Raw genomic sequence first — 16,220 nt, 5'->3', positions numbered from 1 at the left:
TTTTTGTAAAACTGTAAGCCTCTTTGATTACACCATGAGAGATTACAATAGACCAGGGCAAAGACGAAAAAGGAAAAAAGAAAGAGAGACTAAAGGCGATGGAAATTGAAAAAGGTAGAGAGGGAACAGAATGGGAGGACACAGGGAGAAAGAGAGAGAAGAAGAGGAGGGAAGAAAGAGTTGGTTTAAAATGGCTGTAATTACTTCCCTGCCATCAGATACCATTTGATTAAATACCTGTAGCAGAATTACATTTACATGATGAATGGGACGGTCTGAATGAAGGTTAGAAATGGGCCATCAGCTGATATTAACAGATAATTGTGAAAAATATTGTATTGCCTAATTTATTTTGTTTTGGAAGATTTGTTTTTGGAGCGGGGGGGTTGAGTCAGGTTCAGCACAGCTCTGATTCACTACATTTATCTTTTCAAAATGGGTATTTGAATTGGGTGACTACGTTCTTTGTTATTGTGTGTGTATGTGTGTGCATTTCTTTTTTTTTTTTTTTTTTTTTTTTTTTTTGGGTGTGCGTGTGCTCGCATATGTGCAGTCCAATTATTTACCCTAGCCGAGGGAAAACAAGCTATTTATTCCTCTACCCAGCCAAGCAGCCTGTTGTAAATCTCCATTCCAAACTCTATATCTCATATTCACGACTCCATGAGCCTTGGAGAATGAGAACCCCAGACTGCAAATACAGTGGGGTACAAATACCATTTGAATCAAGTTATCATCAAATCCCAGCTCTTAGCAGTGACTGACGATCAATGGATTATCACCCACACAATCGATTATGAGGGTTGGCATTAATATTGATTGAGCAGTTATAATGGAATGATTGATTATATGTTCAGAAAGCGGCTTTGGGCCAATCGATGAGGCCTTTTTTTTTTCTCTCCATGGAATGAGATAGAAACCCTCGCTTATCATTTTCCCATCTCCTTGTTCTTTTTTCTGAGCCATATCAGAACAGAATAGCTATTGAAGTACTGTAGGAAGACATGATTATTTTGGTTGGATAACAATTTTTTTGCTGGACTGTATTTCAAATGAAAATAATATGTTTGTTTTTTTTTCTTGTGGCATTTTCACTATATGCAAATCCCAAGTTCCTTCAACTAATTATTTAATAAAATTGGCCTGAAAGAGGAAATACAAATCATGCTAATGTTTGGCTATGAGAAGGTATTGCTTTTTCTCAGGGCTGTTAGAGATCTTCAGGTCTGGCTGTTCTTAGAGGTAGATGTGTTTGGTCACTTTGATCCTTCTTGTTTGTGGAGGCTTTCAGCCTCTGGAAATGTTCAGTAAGCCAGCAGTCTATAGGAATCTCTATCATCTTTATGTTATTTTTACTCTCGACGCTTTTACACTTTTATAGTCTCTCACAGTCATTTTTCCATTAACGCAGCAGTCTCGCACAGTATCTCTTTCTTGCGTCACCTTTCGTCGTCTTCCTTCCATCTAGCTCATGATCGTTGTTCTCCACATCTCCCACGCCATCTTCCCACCTCACCTAAATCCTGACCTCCAAACGCTCAATTTCTGCTTTCTAACCATGTTATCACCGTATCTTCTTAATCTGTTTCTGTTCCTCCACTGTCTTTTCATTGAATACATTGAGATATTCTAGGGATATTCTGCCTGATTGTGCAGCACACCACACACTGAAGACAACAAGAAATATTGGGAGACTCTTGATAGCTCACTGCACTAAGAAATCTAAGGATCCATGCCAAAACACCCTAAAGCAAGCAAAGCTTAAATCTATGTTTGGTTGTGAAGCATCAACATGTGTGTAATGCAGTGTAAAGTAAGCAGTAAATTTTGGCTAGTAGCATACATTTGTTGAGATGTGTAGACAGAATATTAACAAGATTAAGGGCAGCTGGTATACTGTCTGGACTAAATCTTTGAAGCAGACTGTAGAGCAGGCCTGGGAACACGCAATGTTAACTTAAAACAAGAAAGTTAGCCATCACAAGCGTGAGAAGCTTTTGCCATTTGCTGCTTCAGATCTGCCACCTTGCACGCACCAAGAAAGTTAGAGTAAAGTGAGTGTGGTCCATATTCTCAATGTGACTGTATGGAGATACAAAAAAAAAGTCCAGAGCAGATTTTCACTTATAATTTCTCCCCAGGCGGCACAGCAGATCATTGAGCTGCAAGAAGCGGCCCAAATTAATGCAGGGCTGCAGCCAGCTAACCTGGGCCGCAATACCAGCCTCCACGACATGAAGACTGTGGTGAAAACCTGGAGGAACCGACTGCCTATTGTTTCTGATGATCTGTCCCACTGGAGCAGCATCTTCATGTGGCGCCAGCACCACTACCAAGGTACAACACACACTCGTTTAACACCAGTGACACTGAAACTTGTATTTATGTTTCACTTTTTACACATTGTACGTGTGTTATAGGGTGCCACTCTCATGCAGTTTGCTGCTTAGGTTTCCTCTAGTTTCCGGAAGTGGTCTTCTTTAAAAGGCCACGATGTGCAGACCCCCCTCAGGGTCTCTGTACATTTCCAAATGTCAGCTTGCTAAAGCACTCTCTCTCTCACTGCAGGACATGACGCACATACACACTTTGACACACACACATATTTACCTTGCTCAGTGCTCCGCTCTCTCCTGCGGTGACTTTGAAACCAGTCAGAGAGGCAGCCACTGCAAAATGTGATGTCTCAAGCAACTTGAGCTCCAACTCGCACTGTGAGGCGTTGAAATAATGATAGCACTGGTTCTGCAGCACCATGCCAATAAAATCCACTTCATTTATACGTGACAGCCTTCAAACTTATGTTAAAGTGAAATGGAATTTTCTTGATGAAATTCATCGCCATGGCCCATTTACCATTCAATACGTTTACTGTCCCCAGTGCCCTCCTCTGCATTATGACAGTTGAGCTTTCAGAGTGTTAGAAGATCCCTAAAGTTCATACTGCTCTAAGCACTCCTCTTTTTGCTTACTTCTTCAAATATGCCACTGGTATAAAAAGAAAAGCCATGTTCATTCCTGTTTTGTCTCTCTCCACAGCCATAGTGACAGCATATGAGACGAACACGCAGCATGATCCAAACAACAACAATGCCATGTTGGGAGTACATGCCTCGGCTTCTGCTATCATTCAGTATGGCAAGATCGGACGCAAACAGGTACTGGTTTGGGCTTATGAGCCCCTTTTAGTGAGAAAGTGTGAATGAATACACACAAAAATTTTTTTAATTGTGTCTGTGAAACCACATCATACTTTTGTTTCCCCAGGGTTTGGTGAATGTGGCTCTGGACATCCTGAGTCGTATCCATACCATCCCCACAGTGCCCATTGTTGACTGCTTCCAGAAGATCAGACAGCAGGTCAAATGTTATTTGCAGCTGGCTGGCGTCATGGGCAAGAACGAGTGCATGCAGGTAAGATGGAATGTGACCATCTCTCCTAAACTATATTTCAAATTAGAGAATCATTATTGTGTATTTATTTGGCCTGTGATCTTAACATGGATACATGTACAAGCATTATCTTACCGAACTCTTATTCTGTCCCCATTTCTATGATGTTGTAACAGATTCAAGCTTTTGTATCTGAAAATGAAAACGGTGAAAGTAAGCATGGTATTACCATAAACAGTAATCGCCCTTAACTGATATGTCATACTTATGAGCCCCAGGATTGTTGGCTACAAGTCTGCCCATAATGAGTAATATATTACAAGTGTCAACGTATTAAGGACTGTGTTTGTCATGTTCAAAATCTCTCTTGGTTTTATTAGCAAATACGTCAATATTTATTTCATCTTGTGAGTAACTCATGAAATATTTTATTGGCAAAATCACTCCTTAGAAAGAACAAAAATCATTTTGTTTGTACAATTTAATTATGTGTGATCCAAACATAATAAATATATCGTACCCGTGTAACACCTGCACCATAATGCAGCACAGCTGCAAGAGATCTGGACCGTGGTAATGCATGCTCCGATTTGAAATAAGCCATCCTCTACTGGAGAGCAACACTTTTGATGCATTTAGTGTGATTTCAGTACTTGGGTTGGTTTGTGTTAGTAGTAGCTGGAGGCGTAGTTAGTGGTACTTCTGGTGGGAAATGTAGTAAGAGCAAGAAGTGTTTGGGGTGGCTCTAGGTGACAAGTTACAGCAGGGAGACTTATAAGAGAGTGTAACTCAGGAGCTTGCTCTTAAGCCCACTGAGTACTCTGATTAATAGAAGCAGTTCAGCACACCACAAGTCATTAAAAGTGCCAGTAGACACTCTTCTCTCTCTTTCTTTCTCTCTTCTATCTCATCTCCTCTGGTTCTCTCTCTCCCGCTACACATCGTTTGTCACAGCAGTACATGGGGGACACCTAATCAGAGGCTCACCATAATGGAAGTTTAGTTCTCTCAACACCTCTTTTCTTACTTCTTAATGAACACCGAGCAGTTTGTTTGTTTTTCACATGTGATTATGGCCCTGTCTAAAACAGAAAGTCGCAGTATCTTCTTTGCGATTCCTCTCCCTAATGTCGGCGGCAGTTTCTCTACTACGCATTAGTTTGAAGTTAAACCTGGGTTTTTCACTTCCCTGTCTGTTAGGGTTTGGAGGTGATAGAGTCAACCAACCTGAAGTACTTCACGAAGGAGATGACTGCTGAGTTCTACGCTCTAAAGGGCATGTTCCTGGCTCAAATCAACAAGTATGTCCATCAGTGCCTTAGCAGTCTAGTCTTTGGCTACCTTTCGATCTTTGGACAAGCATTACCTCTTTGTAGTCAACCTTAGATTTAGCTTATTTCATCTTTTTGTTGTTTACGGTCTTAATCTGTTGTTCTTTTTCTCACTGTCTCCCCTTTGTTCATTATAACATTGTCATGTATAAGTGGTCTCATACCTCTGCGTGGGTGTTCTATTTTGTCAGGACATGGCAGTCATATTTAATCAGCACTTCTTGCCTAAAGATGACGCACCTCTGAGATTATGTTACTTGGTAACCCCCGTGACGTGACTTAGATGTTAATGTACACCTGTATCATCAGTTTGTGACAGTGTCAGTAATGTGTTTTTGTCTGCAGGGATTGCCTGTAGAGCATACGGCTGGTCTCGCCATTCTTCGCACACAGCCACACGCTTTTAACACCCCTTCAGCACCCCCTATTCACCCGTCATCTTTGACGTGACATGGCGTCCTGAGGGGTGAAAGACAAATTGAGGAAGGCTTATTAAATGTATATGCAGCTCAATAATTAACTCGAGGCAATTTGCAGGAATCTCTGCGATCAGCAGAACTTGCCTCCACCTCAGCAGGGTTTATTGCAATCATTAAGTTTCCCCTACACCAGGGGAGAATTAACAGCAGAGTGGGGGTTAGGGGTTGCGAGAGTGTGTGTGTGTGTGTGTGTGTTTGTGTGCATGTGCAACCACATGTGTTAAGGATTTTGGGATCATTCAATTAAATGGGTGTCAGAGATTTGACAGTCTGTTGGGTGCCTGTGCTCCTGTTGAGCCGGGTAGTAGAAAACCATTAATGTACTCTAACACTGGCAAAGTGACTGAGGCAACCCCATTAAGTATTACTGGAGGGTCTGACTCCCATAGCAATCAAGCTCCCATTTCTTAATCACATGCCAAAATGCCTTTTATAATAACACATTTTAATTGATTGGCAGGGGAGACATTTCGCTGTAAGTTAGTTTTGGAAGCACTCCTAAAATGGAGGTCCATTTACCAACTGTACATCAGTAAGGCTTTTTCAACGACAGGCCTGTCTCCTTGTTTTGACTGCAGGGTAGTGCTTCTCGGGGTGCCTCTTGCATCTTATTTATTAATCAAAGGCTGAAAGGTGTGTAAAAATTATTCAGACTGGGTGCCAATGAGTGGTTAGAAGCCGCTTGGCGTGATGAAAACAGCTGATGATTCAGAATATATTTTCCCTGTCAGCATAAATGGTACAGTCAAAATTTTGGGGCCCTGCCAGATTTCACCTGTCTCTTTCTTTGCTTGCTTTTTAACAGCTTCTAAATCAAATACTCAAAAGTGTGACTGCTAGATTGCAGTACCAGGATTAAAAAAAAAAAAAAAAGAATCCCAAGGATCCTCAAGTTTATCAGCCTCTAGATTTCTTTAAGCTGTAGCAATGCTCTTCACGGTCAATGTATTTGTATCGAGATAAATATAGCCATTACGCTGAGGTTTTTACCTTGCTGCGGGTCTGTCATTTCTGATAAAATAGGAAGATGTTAAGCTCATATGTCACCCAGTATTAAATGGATTGATCTGCACAGTAAGATGGGCTTGGGTTGAACTCGTGTTACAATATGGCAAAACGCCTGAACCCTTGGTGACATTAATTCATGCTGGGTTAAATGCTTAAAGGCCTTGAAGATTACAGCAAATGAAATATGATGCTTATTGATGTGTAGTACATAATTCAGAATATGATCATCATAATCTGTCTTTTGCACACTCTCTTTTTTCCCTCTCCTTTCCCTCAAGCTACCTCCCTTTGCTCACATGCCCTTGACATTCTGTTACCTTGAGTCTACCCTCACTCTCAATATCTCTCCACCTTCCCTAACTTCTTGTTCCAGATCAGAGGAGGCCAATAAGGCCTTTTCAGCAGCGGTACAGATGCACGATGTCCTGGTGAAGGCCTGGGCCATGTGGGGTGACTACCTGGAGAATATCTTCGTCAAAGACCGCCAGCTTCACTTGGGAGTCTCTGCCATTACCTGCTACCTCCACGCATGCCGCCACCAAAACGAGAGCAAGTCCCGCAAATACTTAGCAAAGGTGATAAGAGACCTGGGAAGAATACTGTTTTGTGTGATTATCCGTGTGGTAGGCAAAATGTGAAGTCCTTGTGAAATGGTTATGGTATATCAGCAATAGGGATGCACCGAAATGAAAATTCTTGGCCAAAACTGAATTTAATGAAACAAATTACAGCATACCGAACAAGTACATTCACACCTTTTACATTTATTTTGCCTTTTTTTCCCATTGCATAAATGAGATAGTAAATAGTCAACATGTGCTTTTTACATGTTTAAATGTGTTTCCTACAGGATTTGGAGAGACTATGGTGGGTAGGTCTGAGGCCCAAGAGGGTCTGGTAAAGTAACTTACATGTGTTCATTTACTTTTAATGTACACCTGTAATGTGTTTTATTCATTTTATCATTTTTTTTTTTCTGTGAATATAATCCAATTAATCTTATTTCCATACTGTATAGACACCTTGTTTTGAAAACCGGACCGCGCTAAATTCATCAAGTCCGACCCAATTGATGATAAATAACGTTGTAAGTAGGGGTGGTAATCACCAGAGGCCCCATGATACGATATTATCACGATATTTATGTTGTGATTCGATTTTATTGCGATTTTAAATATATTGAGATATATTGCAATTTATTACCTTTTTCCAACTTCCAATTAGGTCCCTAAAGTCAAACATCTGTTTATCTAAAAAGATACTTTTCTCTGTTTGTTCATATCACTTTTTCAGTCCTCTATATGGTCCTGTTAAGTTTTCTAGTGGACTAAAAAAGCAATAGATTTTATTATTCTAGTACCAAAAAGTTAAAACTCCCATCTGCAATTTATATAATAAAATATTGATACTTGGCATCCGTGTATCGATATAGTATTGCCATGGCAAATATCACGATATTATGCTGGATTGCTTTTTTCCCCCCACCCCTAGTTGTATGTGGTTCTTGTATCGCGTAACATGAAGACTTCATAGCCTCTCTTCAGGTAGGACTCTCATACTGCAACACTTGTCTTTGTTAAGAGAAACTGACGGGATAAAGTCGCTAACCTGCCTGTCAGCTCGCACTGGCCCGTTTCAGTGGATTTACCATGAAGGCTTGAATACGCGTGCACTCCAAATTTAGGTGAGGCTAGCTTAATCTTAATTCTCTCAGACGAGTGACAGAAACACTCAAAGCGGGTCAGACAGTTTTTCGCATTTTCTAAGAAGTCAGCCACAAATGGAGTGAATGTGCTAGGAGACAATTCAGCAGAACAGTGTTTGCAAACTGCGATTTTGCATCTTTCTCAGACACTTTAAAATGCTTCCACACTGCTGATATATCAACGTAATTGTTCCGTAAAATTTGTTTGGCGTTTTTACTTATTAGGCCGAACACCGAAAGTACTTTTTTTTGCTATTTTCGGCAGATTAATTTCGGTGGCCAAACATTCTGTGCATCCTTAATCAGCAATCTTTGTTTCTCTTGTGTTCAGCTGAATGAGTTTTTGTTTGCTTGCCCTGAAACAAGCATGTCACCAACCACATCTGCACCTCTAACCCCTGTTTCTATAAAACCATTAGCCTCAATCAGGCTTTTGTTTTTTCAGATAGGGTCACTTTTAATTCCCCACTCTCCTGACCCCATCAAGCCTATACATTATTGGTGCTGATGAGAAGAAAGGTGGTATTCCCCTTCCCCCTGCCCCTCAGACCCTGCCACAGTTACAAGCAGAAAGCAGTAATTTCATTGATTATAGTGCAGCGGTGGACAGTGTGGATGGGTTCCCACAGCAGATCGATGATGGAGTGAAGGCCATCCTCTGGCACGGGGGGGGTTAACAGACTAATGGCCTCCCCTGATACTCCAATCTCATGACCCTCCACACGGACCGACCTTTCTCCAGTCAAACCAGTGCTTACCACACTTACCAGTTGTGTAAGCCCTGTGTAGGAGGTAAAGAGATGGACTCCTTGCTAACAAGCTCCTTACACAGACACACACCAACAGCCTCATCCAGAGGTTAGAACAGAAAGACTGAGACTTGCTGCCATACTGTACTCAGGTCAGGTGGCGGCAATCTCAAATCAGGTGATCACAGCACAAAATGGAAGACAATTATGGCAGATTTCGGTAAACTCTTGGTAAGTTTTCGCTTCATTAAAAATACTAAAACAAACTGGATCTTTTTCCCCCCTGTTATTTATGAAAGAATTGGTGGGGACTGAAAAAAACTTTACTAAACTGCCTGCTGGGTCTCTGCTTTCAAAGAGCTACGGGAGATTAGAGTGACTCATCCAGATAGCAAAAGACCAGCTACCTCTATGTGTCAGGCTGTATAAATAATAAATACCGTCTTGTCACGTCCAGTGTTAGCATCAGGCATTACTATCATTATCTGTGCTAATAAAGGCTGCTACCAGCTTCACATTCCAATTAGATGTTTTTCTGGTTGCCCCCCTGGTGTTGTGCTGCCAAGCAGGGTTGGCAGCATTTAGGCCTGATGGGTGAAGTGAGATGACCAGTCATTATCAGTAATTATACACAATCTGTGTACCCGGGTTGGCTTGCTGAAGAGAGCCTGGGGCAGTTGAGTGGGGTTAATGTCTTCATCATAATGTAGATGCACACACAAGCACACCAGGGGAGGAGAGATCAACTCCACATTGGCTCAGCTTTGATCATAGTAAGGATTGCCAAGATGGTTTCGTTCCTTGCTCTGCAGTCCCTCTCCTGCTATGAACAGAGCCAGGGAAGCAGCAGTGGTCTGATTAATGTTAGACCTTACCTCTTACCTCTTGCTACTTGGTGTCTTCCAGTTGGTACTTTATTGTAAAATTTATGGAGTGTTTCACTGTGACTGCCTTGGCAGAATAACCAGTGTTGCATTAAATTTGTTTGTTTCTCCCTTCTTTTCTTACCCGGCTCTCCTACTGTCTTCACTTTCCTTCCCCCCTTCTCACATTTTTTGTGTTGTTTTTTTCCACTGTAGGTGTTGTGGTTACTCAGCTTCGATGACAAGAACAACCTGGCAGATGCTGTGGACAAGTACTGCATTGGCGTCCCGCCCATCCAGTGGTTAGCTTGGATACCACAGCTCCTGACCTGCCTGGTTGGTTCAGAAGGAAAACCTCTTCTCAACCTAATCAGCCAGGTGAGGCCTTGTGTCCCATAGCCAGATATATAGATCCCCATTGAGCTTAAGCCAACATCCTCTTTGTCTCTGTTATCAGCTGTTTGTCAATGGAAAATATCTGTCCCATTTGTCTAACAGTCTTGCTGTTTAGATGTGATATGTTTTCTCTTTCCTTTCCTTGTTGCTTTTTTCATTTGGTCTTTTACAGTTTCATGTCTGCTCCCCCCATCAATCATTAATTTTTCTTCTCTTGGCTAAACCCTTTTGGGGAAGCACATCTGGCTGATGTGTTAGCATTAGTGCTCATGCACGTCTTTCTAATCAAGATAAATTAACTGCATTCACGCCAAAGTGGCCTCTCTCCTGCTTTCTATTTACCGAATTAAGCATTCTGATTATTTTACTGTCCCTTTTACAGCAATTTATTGGCTTTCACCAGTCCCTGGTGAATTGGTTTTTAAATTATTTGTTCAAGAAATGATTATAAAGTTAATATCGTATGCATCCGCACTGCGGGAACAGAGCTGGTAATTAAACCGAGGTCTAATTTGCTTTGCTTAATGGAGTATTATTTCCGCACAATTTGAAGAGGGTGATCTTCAAAGAGTAGTCTGCTATAACAAACAGCCATCCTCTCGGCAGAGCAGGAGTATTGTATAGAGAATATGAAGGGAAGTGTGGAGGAGGGTTAAGAGAAGAGAGGGAAGAGGCATGGTCCAGAAATACAAGTGGGCAGTGTAAGAGATAGATGTTGTGTCATGGAAAGACAAAGTGTGTGATGCAGTTATGATTACTTTGGGAATCCTGTACTTTTCAGCATGTAGATGAAGAGGAAACATCACACTGATGGTTGGTTAAGTTTATTAACAGGCTGGCTTAATGCAAGTTTGCTGTTAAATAAACACAACTGTAGAAACATACTGAATAATTTGCATTTATGTTTTTATCTTGGAGTTATAATGTAATATACTAATATAATGTGTTGTCATTTTAGCTGTTTTATTAATCAAGAGGACACTTGAACAGTTCTCAAATTTTTGAATATTGTGTAAAAGTAGAAACATTTTCTGCTGAGAAGAGCTGTAATCAGCTAATAAAATCAAAACACTTGCAAAGGTTTCCTGATCCTTCAACCTCACATTCTGGTTCTGATGCTCATAATGAACTGTTACATAATATTCAAATTTCAGAGATGCACCTGTATATGAATGGATAGAAACCGGTGACTGTATAGATTTTTCATATATGGCGAGGCAGTCCTCTCTTTGGTCTGTCTCGTCGTCCTGTAATGACTGAAGGGTAAAAGGTTGCTACCCTTTTCTTCATTCTTTCTTTATGTGAAGAGAAAACCACATTTCAATGCCTGGCAGGCTTTGTCTCTGCCGCTCGCTTGAATTATTTAGAGTTTCTCTGCGGCGGCGGGATGTTTAAAAAACGTATGTTGAAATATTGATGAAGGTGAGGAGAAGAGCGCCTGGGGGCAGGCGGGAAGATGAATCAGAAGTTAACAGCAAATCTCACCACCTCTCCACACACGCGCTCCCACCCTCCCTATCTGCCTCCTCCTTGTCTACCGTTCACCATCTTCCCCTCAGCCTACCTCAGCTTCGCCAAAATATGACATGTCTTATCTTCCCATTAGCGGGCTGATCTCTGGTTCCTCCTCTTCCTCTCTGCCTCCCTTCCTCTTTCATCTTTAATGCTGCGGTTAGCTGCCACTTAGAACTCCCCCTTCCCATTACTCCTGACTCTAGTACTTCACTTCTCATCTCAGTAGTGTATTCTACCCTTTAAATCTCTTTCCTCTTTCTGTTTTTGAGCACTGTGAAAAGGACAATCATTAAAATTACACATTTACTGTATTATGTATAGTATATCAAAGTTAGAAGCTAGTGTGTAAACATTTGCAGAATACTTCATATGTATAGGGTGTACAGATGCGCGCAGTTTAATCTGCAGTGGGGCGTACACGGCTTCCATGACATATTCACTTAACAGATACGGTTGGTTTATACATTTCTGCAAATTTGCAGGAGCTGGTGACATTAATTGATTTTGATGGCTGTGGCTTTTTGTATTGGAAGCATTGTATAGGTGGCTGTAACTTAGCCACAAAAGAGCAGTTATGGTGGCTGAAGGTGCTCCATAGCTAAATTACCTCACCATTGAGGAAGTGGAAAGTGTTTTCCTAGATGTTCAATTTAATAATAGTTTTCGCTCTTCCTTTTTGAATCGTCTCCAGGCTGTCCAGGCTTAAACCTATAACAGCAGCAACCTCTTTCACCACTTAGTTAATCCTATCTGTCTCCCCTGCCTTGGTGCTGCCTTTACAGCACTCCACCGCTGACTGGCCGGCCATGTAGAGTTGTGAGTTACACGGATTGAAGGAGCTAAGAATTTGAGACCTGCAGAGATCTGGAACAGCTGCTCTTTTAGTAGCCCTGTCTAAGGAGAACTCCGCTATACGTTCTTGTCGAGCCGTGTGCAGACCCTTTCTCACCGCTTTAAACACAAGCTAGTTTTTGTGTAATCTTGATCCCTCTGAAGACCTGCGCTAGATGTCAGAGGAATGTGGATAGAGTCAAGCGTAGAGGGTCCAAAATCTGTTTAGCCTAAGGCAGAAGTGTGAAAAAAATGCTTCTACTCTTTCTTTCTGTCCTGAATCTCCATCCACCACCACCATCTATCCTCGACCCACTTTTACTAATATTGAGCTCAGTTTTGTTGTTCAGATGTGGAGCTATCCCTTTCTGCCCTGCAGGCGTATAGTGAATATAGAAGGGATCAAGTAGCTGTGTAATTGCAGCCTATGAAACTGTGCTCCGAGACCTGAGAGAACCTTGTGGTTTGGTCTTCCAGCAATAGCCATTGTGCCAAAAGCCAGACACACAGATCTCTCTTATATAGAATTTCAAGGAACAATCATTTTTTGTTTTTTATATAATCTGGTTGTTGTTCGTGTACTTTAAGTCATTATTTCAGTTTTTTAATTATTTGATATCACTACAACAGGGTGACAAAGAGGAACTTAAGGGGTTAGGACTGCATGTTACAAACAAACTTTCAAGTTAGCCATATTTTTTTAAACCACATATTTGGAGATTAGACTAAAAGTAAGCATATCTGAAATGTTGATTACAATCCTTAATCTCTGAATATATGATACTCCTGGACTACATATATGTTAAAACTGTGTTTTAAGACCACCACCAAAAAAGAAAACTGCTTTAAGTTTTACCTCTGAGTATAGTTAAAAAAATAAAATAAAAAATCAGATCTCTGTTCTCGCCTCTGTAGAATTTTAGGAAGCTTTGTCACAGCTCATGTTCTACCTTTAGGCACTCGCTTTGTGCAGTCACGGTGATAGCCAAATGTCACATAATAGTTGAGTGTCGCATTGAGTCCACTTTTCATTTACAATTTCTGCGTGTGACGTGTCGCATTGGTCGCCCCGTATTAGAATGTCATTTGGTGACAAGTGTGGAATTGGTATTATAGCCGCATAAAGGGGACATTTGAGAATTTGTTCAGAGCTGAATGTTCAAGACTTTATAGAAAGGTGAATTTGCCTTCATTGGGGTAAAAAAAAACTCCAGACGAAGTATTCTGGTATGGTAGTTTTTTGAAACATTATTTTGCAGTTAATTTCTTGGTCTAGTCAGACATTTTCAGTAAATACAGAATTTTGATTGTTCAAAATAATCTAGCTTGGATGTTGAGACTATGTAGCTAACTAACCCTACTTTCTCAATGAACTATGACCTCTGTCAGATATGTAAATTATACACCAAAGGGAGACACTGCTTTTACCTGTTGAACTGCTTATCAAAGGAATCCTACTCCACCAAGTTTGAGGTGAATTTGCAGTGTGTTTTAAAACTTAAAATCTCTTATGTCCTGACTTCAACCATTAAACCTTCCAATGTTGTCAAGTGACTTTTCTTGAAAGTCTTGAGGGCAATTTCATCATCAGTCACATTGAGTTTTGTAATTCACCCATGACGTGTCTTTAACTTCCCTATCTCCCCTGACTCAAAGCTTCAAACACTCCCTCTGTTACAGCAGAGGTCTCTGGCTGTATCAGTATGATCTCTCTCTCTCTCTCTCTCTCTCTCTCTCTCTCTCTCTCTCTCTCTCTCTCTCTCTCTCTCTCCCACCCCCACCCCACAGTCCAGAGGGGGAGTCTTTGAAATGTAATCTGTGACCCTCTTTTATCTGCTAGGTGGGACGAGTGTACCCCCAGGCTGTCTACTTCCCTATCCGCACCCTTTACCTGACACTCAAGATCGAGCAGAGGGAGCGCTACAAAAGTGGTAAGTAAACATGGCTGGCTTTAGTGTGTCGCCTCATTTCCACATTGAACAATAAAAGCTCTTAAAGTTAGTTATTAAATGTTAAGTACTAATGGGTTAAGAAAATGTGTTTATAGCATATGGGTCTGCTATGTAACATATAACTTCGCTCAGTGTTATTGTGGATTGCACATCTGTTTATCTGCTCTTCAAAACGGTGTCTACTTTGAGAAACCATAGAATTACCCTCTGTTTTTCTGTCTTTGCTTTTCTAATCCTGATGAACCCTTCTTTCTCCTCTTTCCTGTCACAACTCCCTTTCCACCACTCATACTTTGCTCCTCTTACCCACTTTCCTTCCCCAGATGCGTCTGGACAGCAGCAGCCCAGTTCAGTGGGGGCCCAGCCTCACTCGGGGGCCTCCGACCCGGGGCCTATCCGGGCCACAGCCCCAATGTGGCGCTGCAGTCGGATCATGCACATGCAGCGTGAGCTACACCCCACCCTGCTCTCCTCCCTGGAGGGCATCGTGGACCAGATGGTGTGGTTCAGGGAAAACTGGCACGAAGAGGTAAGAAGAACAAAGGTGTTGGCTTCGTGCGTGTCTGACTTTGTTGCTACGTGTGTATTTTTTTTTTTTTTTTTTTACCGGATCAGATGGTGAGAAAATAATACAGCTGGTTTGGAGAATTTTTTTGTGTCTGTGCTTATGTGTTAAAGCAAGTAGGAGTGTACATCTTGTGTATATGTGTGTCACGCCACATGGTCAGCCGTATGACCACAGTTTGGCAGATCCTGCCTCTCTGGTGGGCCGACACATCTGTTTAGTGTAAGGTGTTCTCCTGACATGTCTGTGAATAGGTCATCTCTGTCTCCCTTTTCTCCCAATGGATTATTATGTTTCCATATTCCTATTATTATATTATATATATATATATATATATATATTCCTATATATTATATTAATGCTGGATTATATTCAAGTGGAACTGCTAGTAAATTCATGTACATTTGACAAGTGGATTTCACCCTTAATTTCATTATTTCTTGCCTGGGATGGTATTTTCCCATTCTTTTTGTTGGAGCACATTGTCCATTCAGCCAGCAGCGCTTTTCCTCCTAGGTAAATGTGTGGGTGTCTGTACAAGAGGTAGGCATGACACGATCCTCCAAACTGAACTTGGTGCTGCCACAAATTGCTTTAGCCTTGCTAGGCAGCATCCAAATGCGAGGTAGCTGGTCTGTGGGTGGAGGGTGTTGAGGCAGCAGGAGGAGAGAGGACTGAGACAGGTGATGGATGGGTGCAGTGAGCGTGTAGGATGGGGCGAGGGATTTAGGGCCCGAAGTTTGTTGGTGTGTGTGTGTCTGTGTGATTATCTGTGATGGTTTGGGGCTGTCGGCAGCAGGTGCGGACTCTATGCTTCGTTCCACGGGGCAAGCAGGGGCAGAAGCATGCTATACCATCATCCTTCCCTCTCTGCCTTGCTTTGGTTGCTGTGTGACACACCTTTGTTCCTTAAGAAATGTGCGTGTATGTCTCTGTTTTTTACTTGGGTGTTCATCGAGGACTGTAAGGTATAAAGTATGTCAGAGATCTGACTCAACAGTTGTTTTAAAATTAATTACAGAAAATGTCTTTAATAAACATACCTGTAACTTTTTCTCTCTATTTTCCTCCTCTCTCTGCAGGTCTTGAGGCAGCTCCAGCAGGGCCTGGCTAAATGCTACTCGGTGGCCTTTGAGAAGAGTGGTGCAGTGTCTGACGCCAAGATCACACCACACACGCTGAACTTTGTCAAGAAGCTCGTTAGCACCTTTGGCGTTGGATTAGAGAACGTCTCCAATGTTTCCACCATGTTCTCCAGCGCTGCCTCTGAGTCGCTCGCACGTCGGGCCCAGGCCACAGCCCAGGACCCTGTTTTCCAGAAGATGAAGGGACAGTTCACAACAGGTTGGTTGGCTTTTAAAGAGATACTGGCTGTTTTTGACATATGACCATAGAACAGACAGAAGAATAAGTGGAAGAAGAGCCCTTCCATT

General features: G+C 41.8%; 1 protein-coding gene across 2 annotated transcripts in view; it reads left to right on the top strand.

Annotated features, from left to right (window-relative positions):
- Positions 1 to 16,220, top strand: part of LOC119915668 (transformation/transcription domain-associated protein) — an 87,330-nt gene that overhangs the window by 56,396 nt on the left and 14,714 nt on the right. For both annotated transcript variants that reach the window (XM_038735319.1, XM_038735318.1), the window contains 9 exons: positions 2,142 to 2,337; positions 3,040 to 3,158; positions 3,268 to 3,414; positions 4,594 to 4,694; positions 6,585 to 6,786; positions 9,745 to 9,906; positions 14,111 to 14,201; positions 14,546 to 14,751; positions 15,870 to 16,131. In XM_038735319.1, the coding sequence (XP_038591247.1) occupies positions 2,142 to 2,337; positions 3,040 to 3,158; positions 3,268 to 3,414; positions 4,594 to 4,694; positions 6,585 to 6,786; positions 9,745 to 9,906; positions 14,111 to 14,201; positions 14,546 to 14,751; positions 15,870 to 16,131 (1,486 nt within the window). The remainder of the gene's footprint in view (positions 1 to 2,141; positions 2,338 to 3,039; positions 3,159 to 3,267; positions 3,415 to 4,593; positions 4,695 to 6,584; positions 6,787 to 9,744; positions 9,907 to 14,110; positions 14,202 to 14,545; positions 14,752 to 15,869; positions 16,132 to 16,220) is intronic.

The sequence above is a fragment of the Micropterus salmoides genome, unplaced genomic scaffold, assembly GCF_014851395.1.
Source record: "Micropterus salmoides isolate LMB-PRFRI ecotype aquatic unplaced genomic scaffold, ASM1485139v1 Ms_hic_scaffold_21, whole genome shotgun sequence".
Taxonomy (NCBI): Eukaryota; Metazoa; Chordata; class Actinopteri; order Centrarchiformes; family Centrarchidae; genus Micropterus; species Micropterus salmoides.
This window is presented reverse-complemented; position numbering and strand designations above follow the sequence as displayed.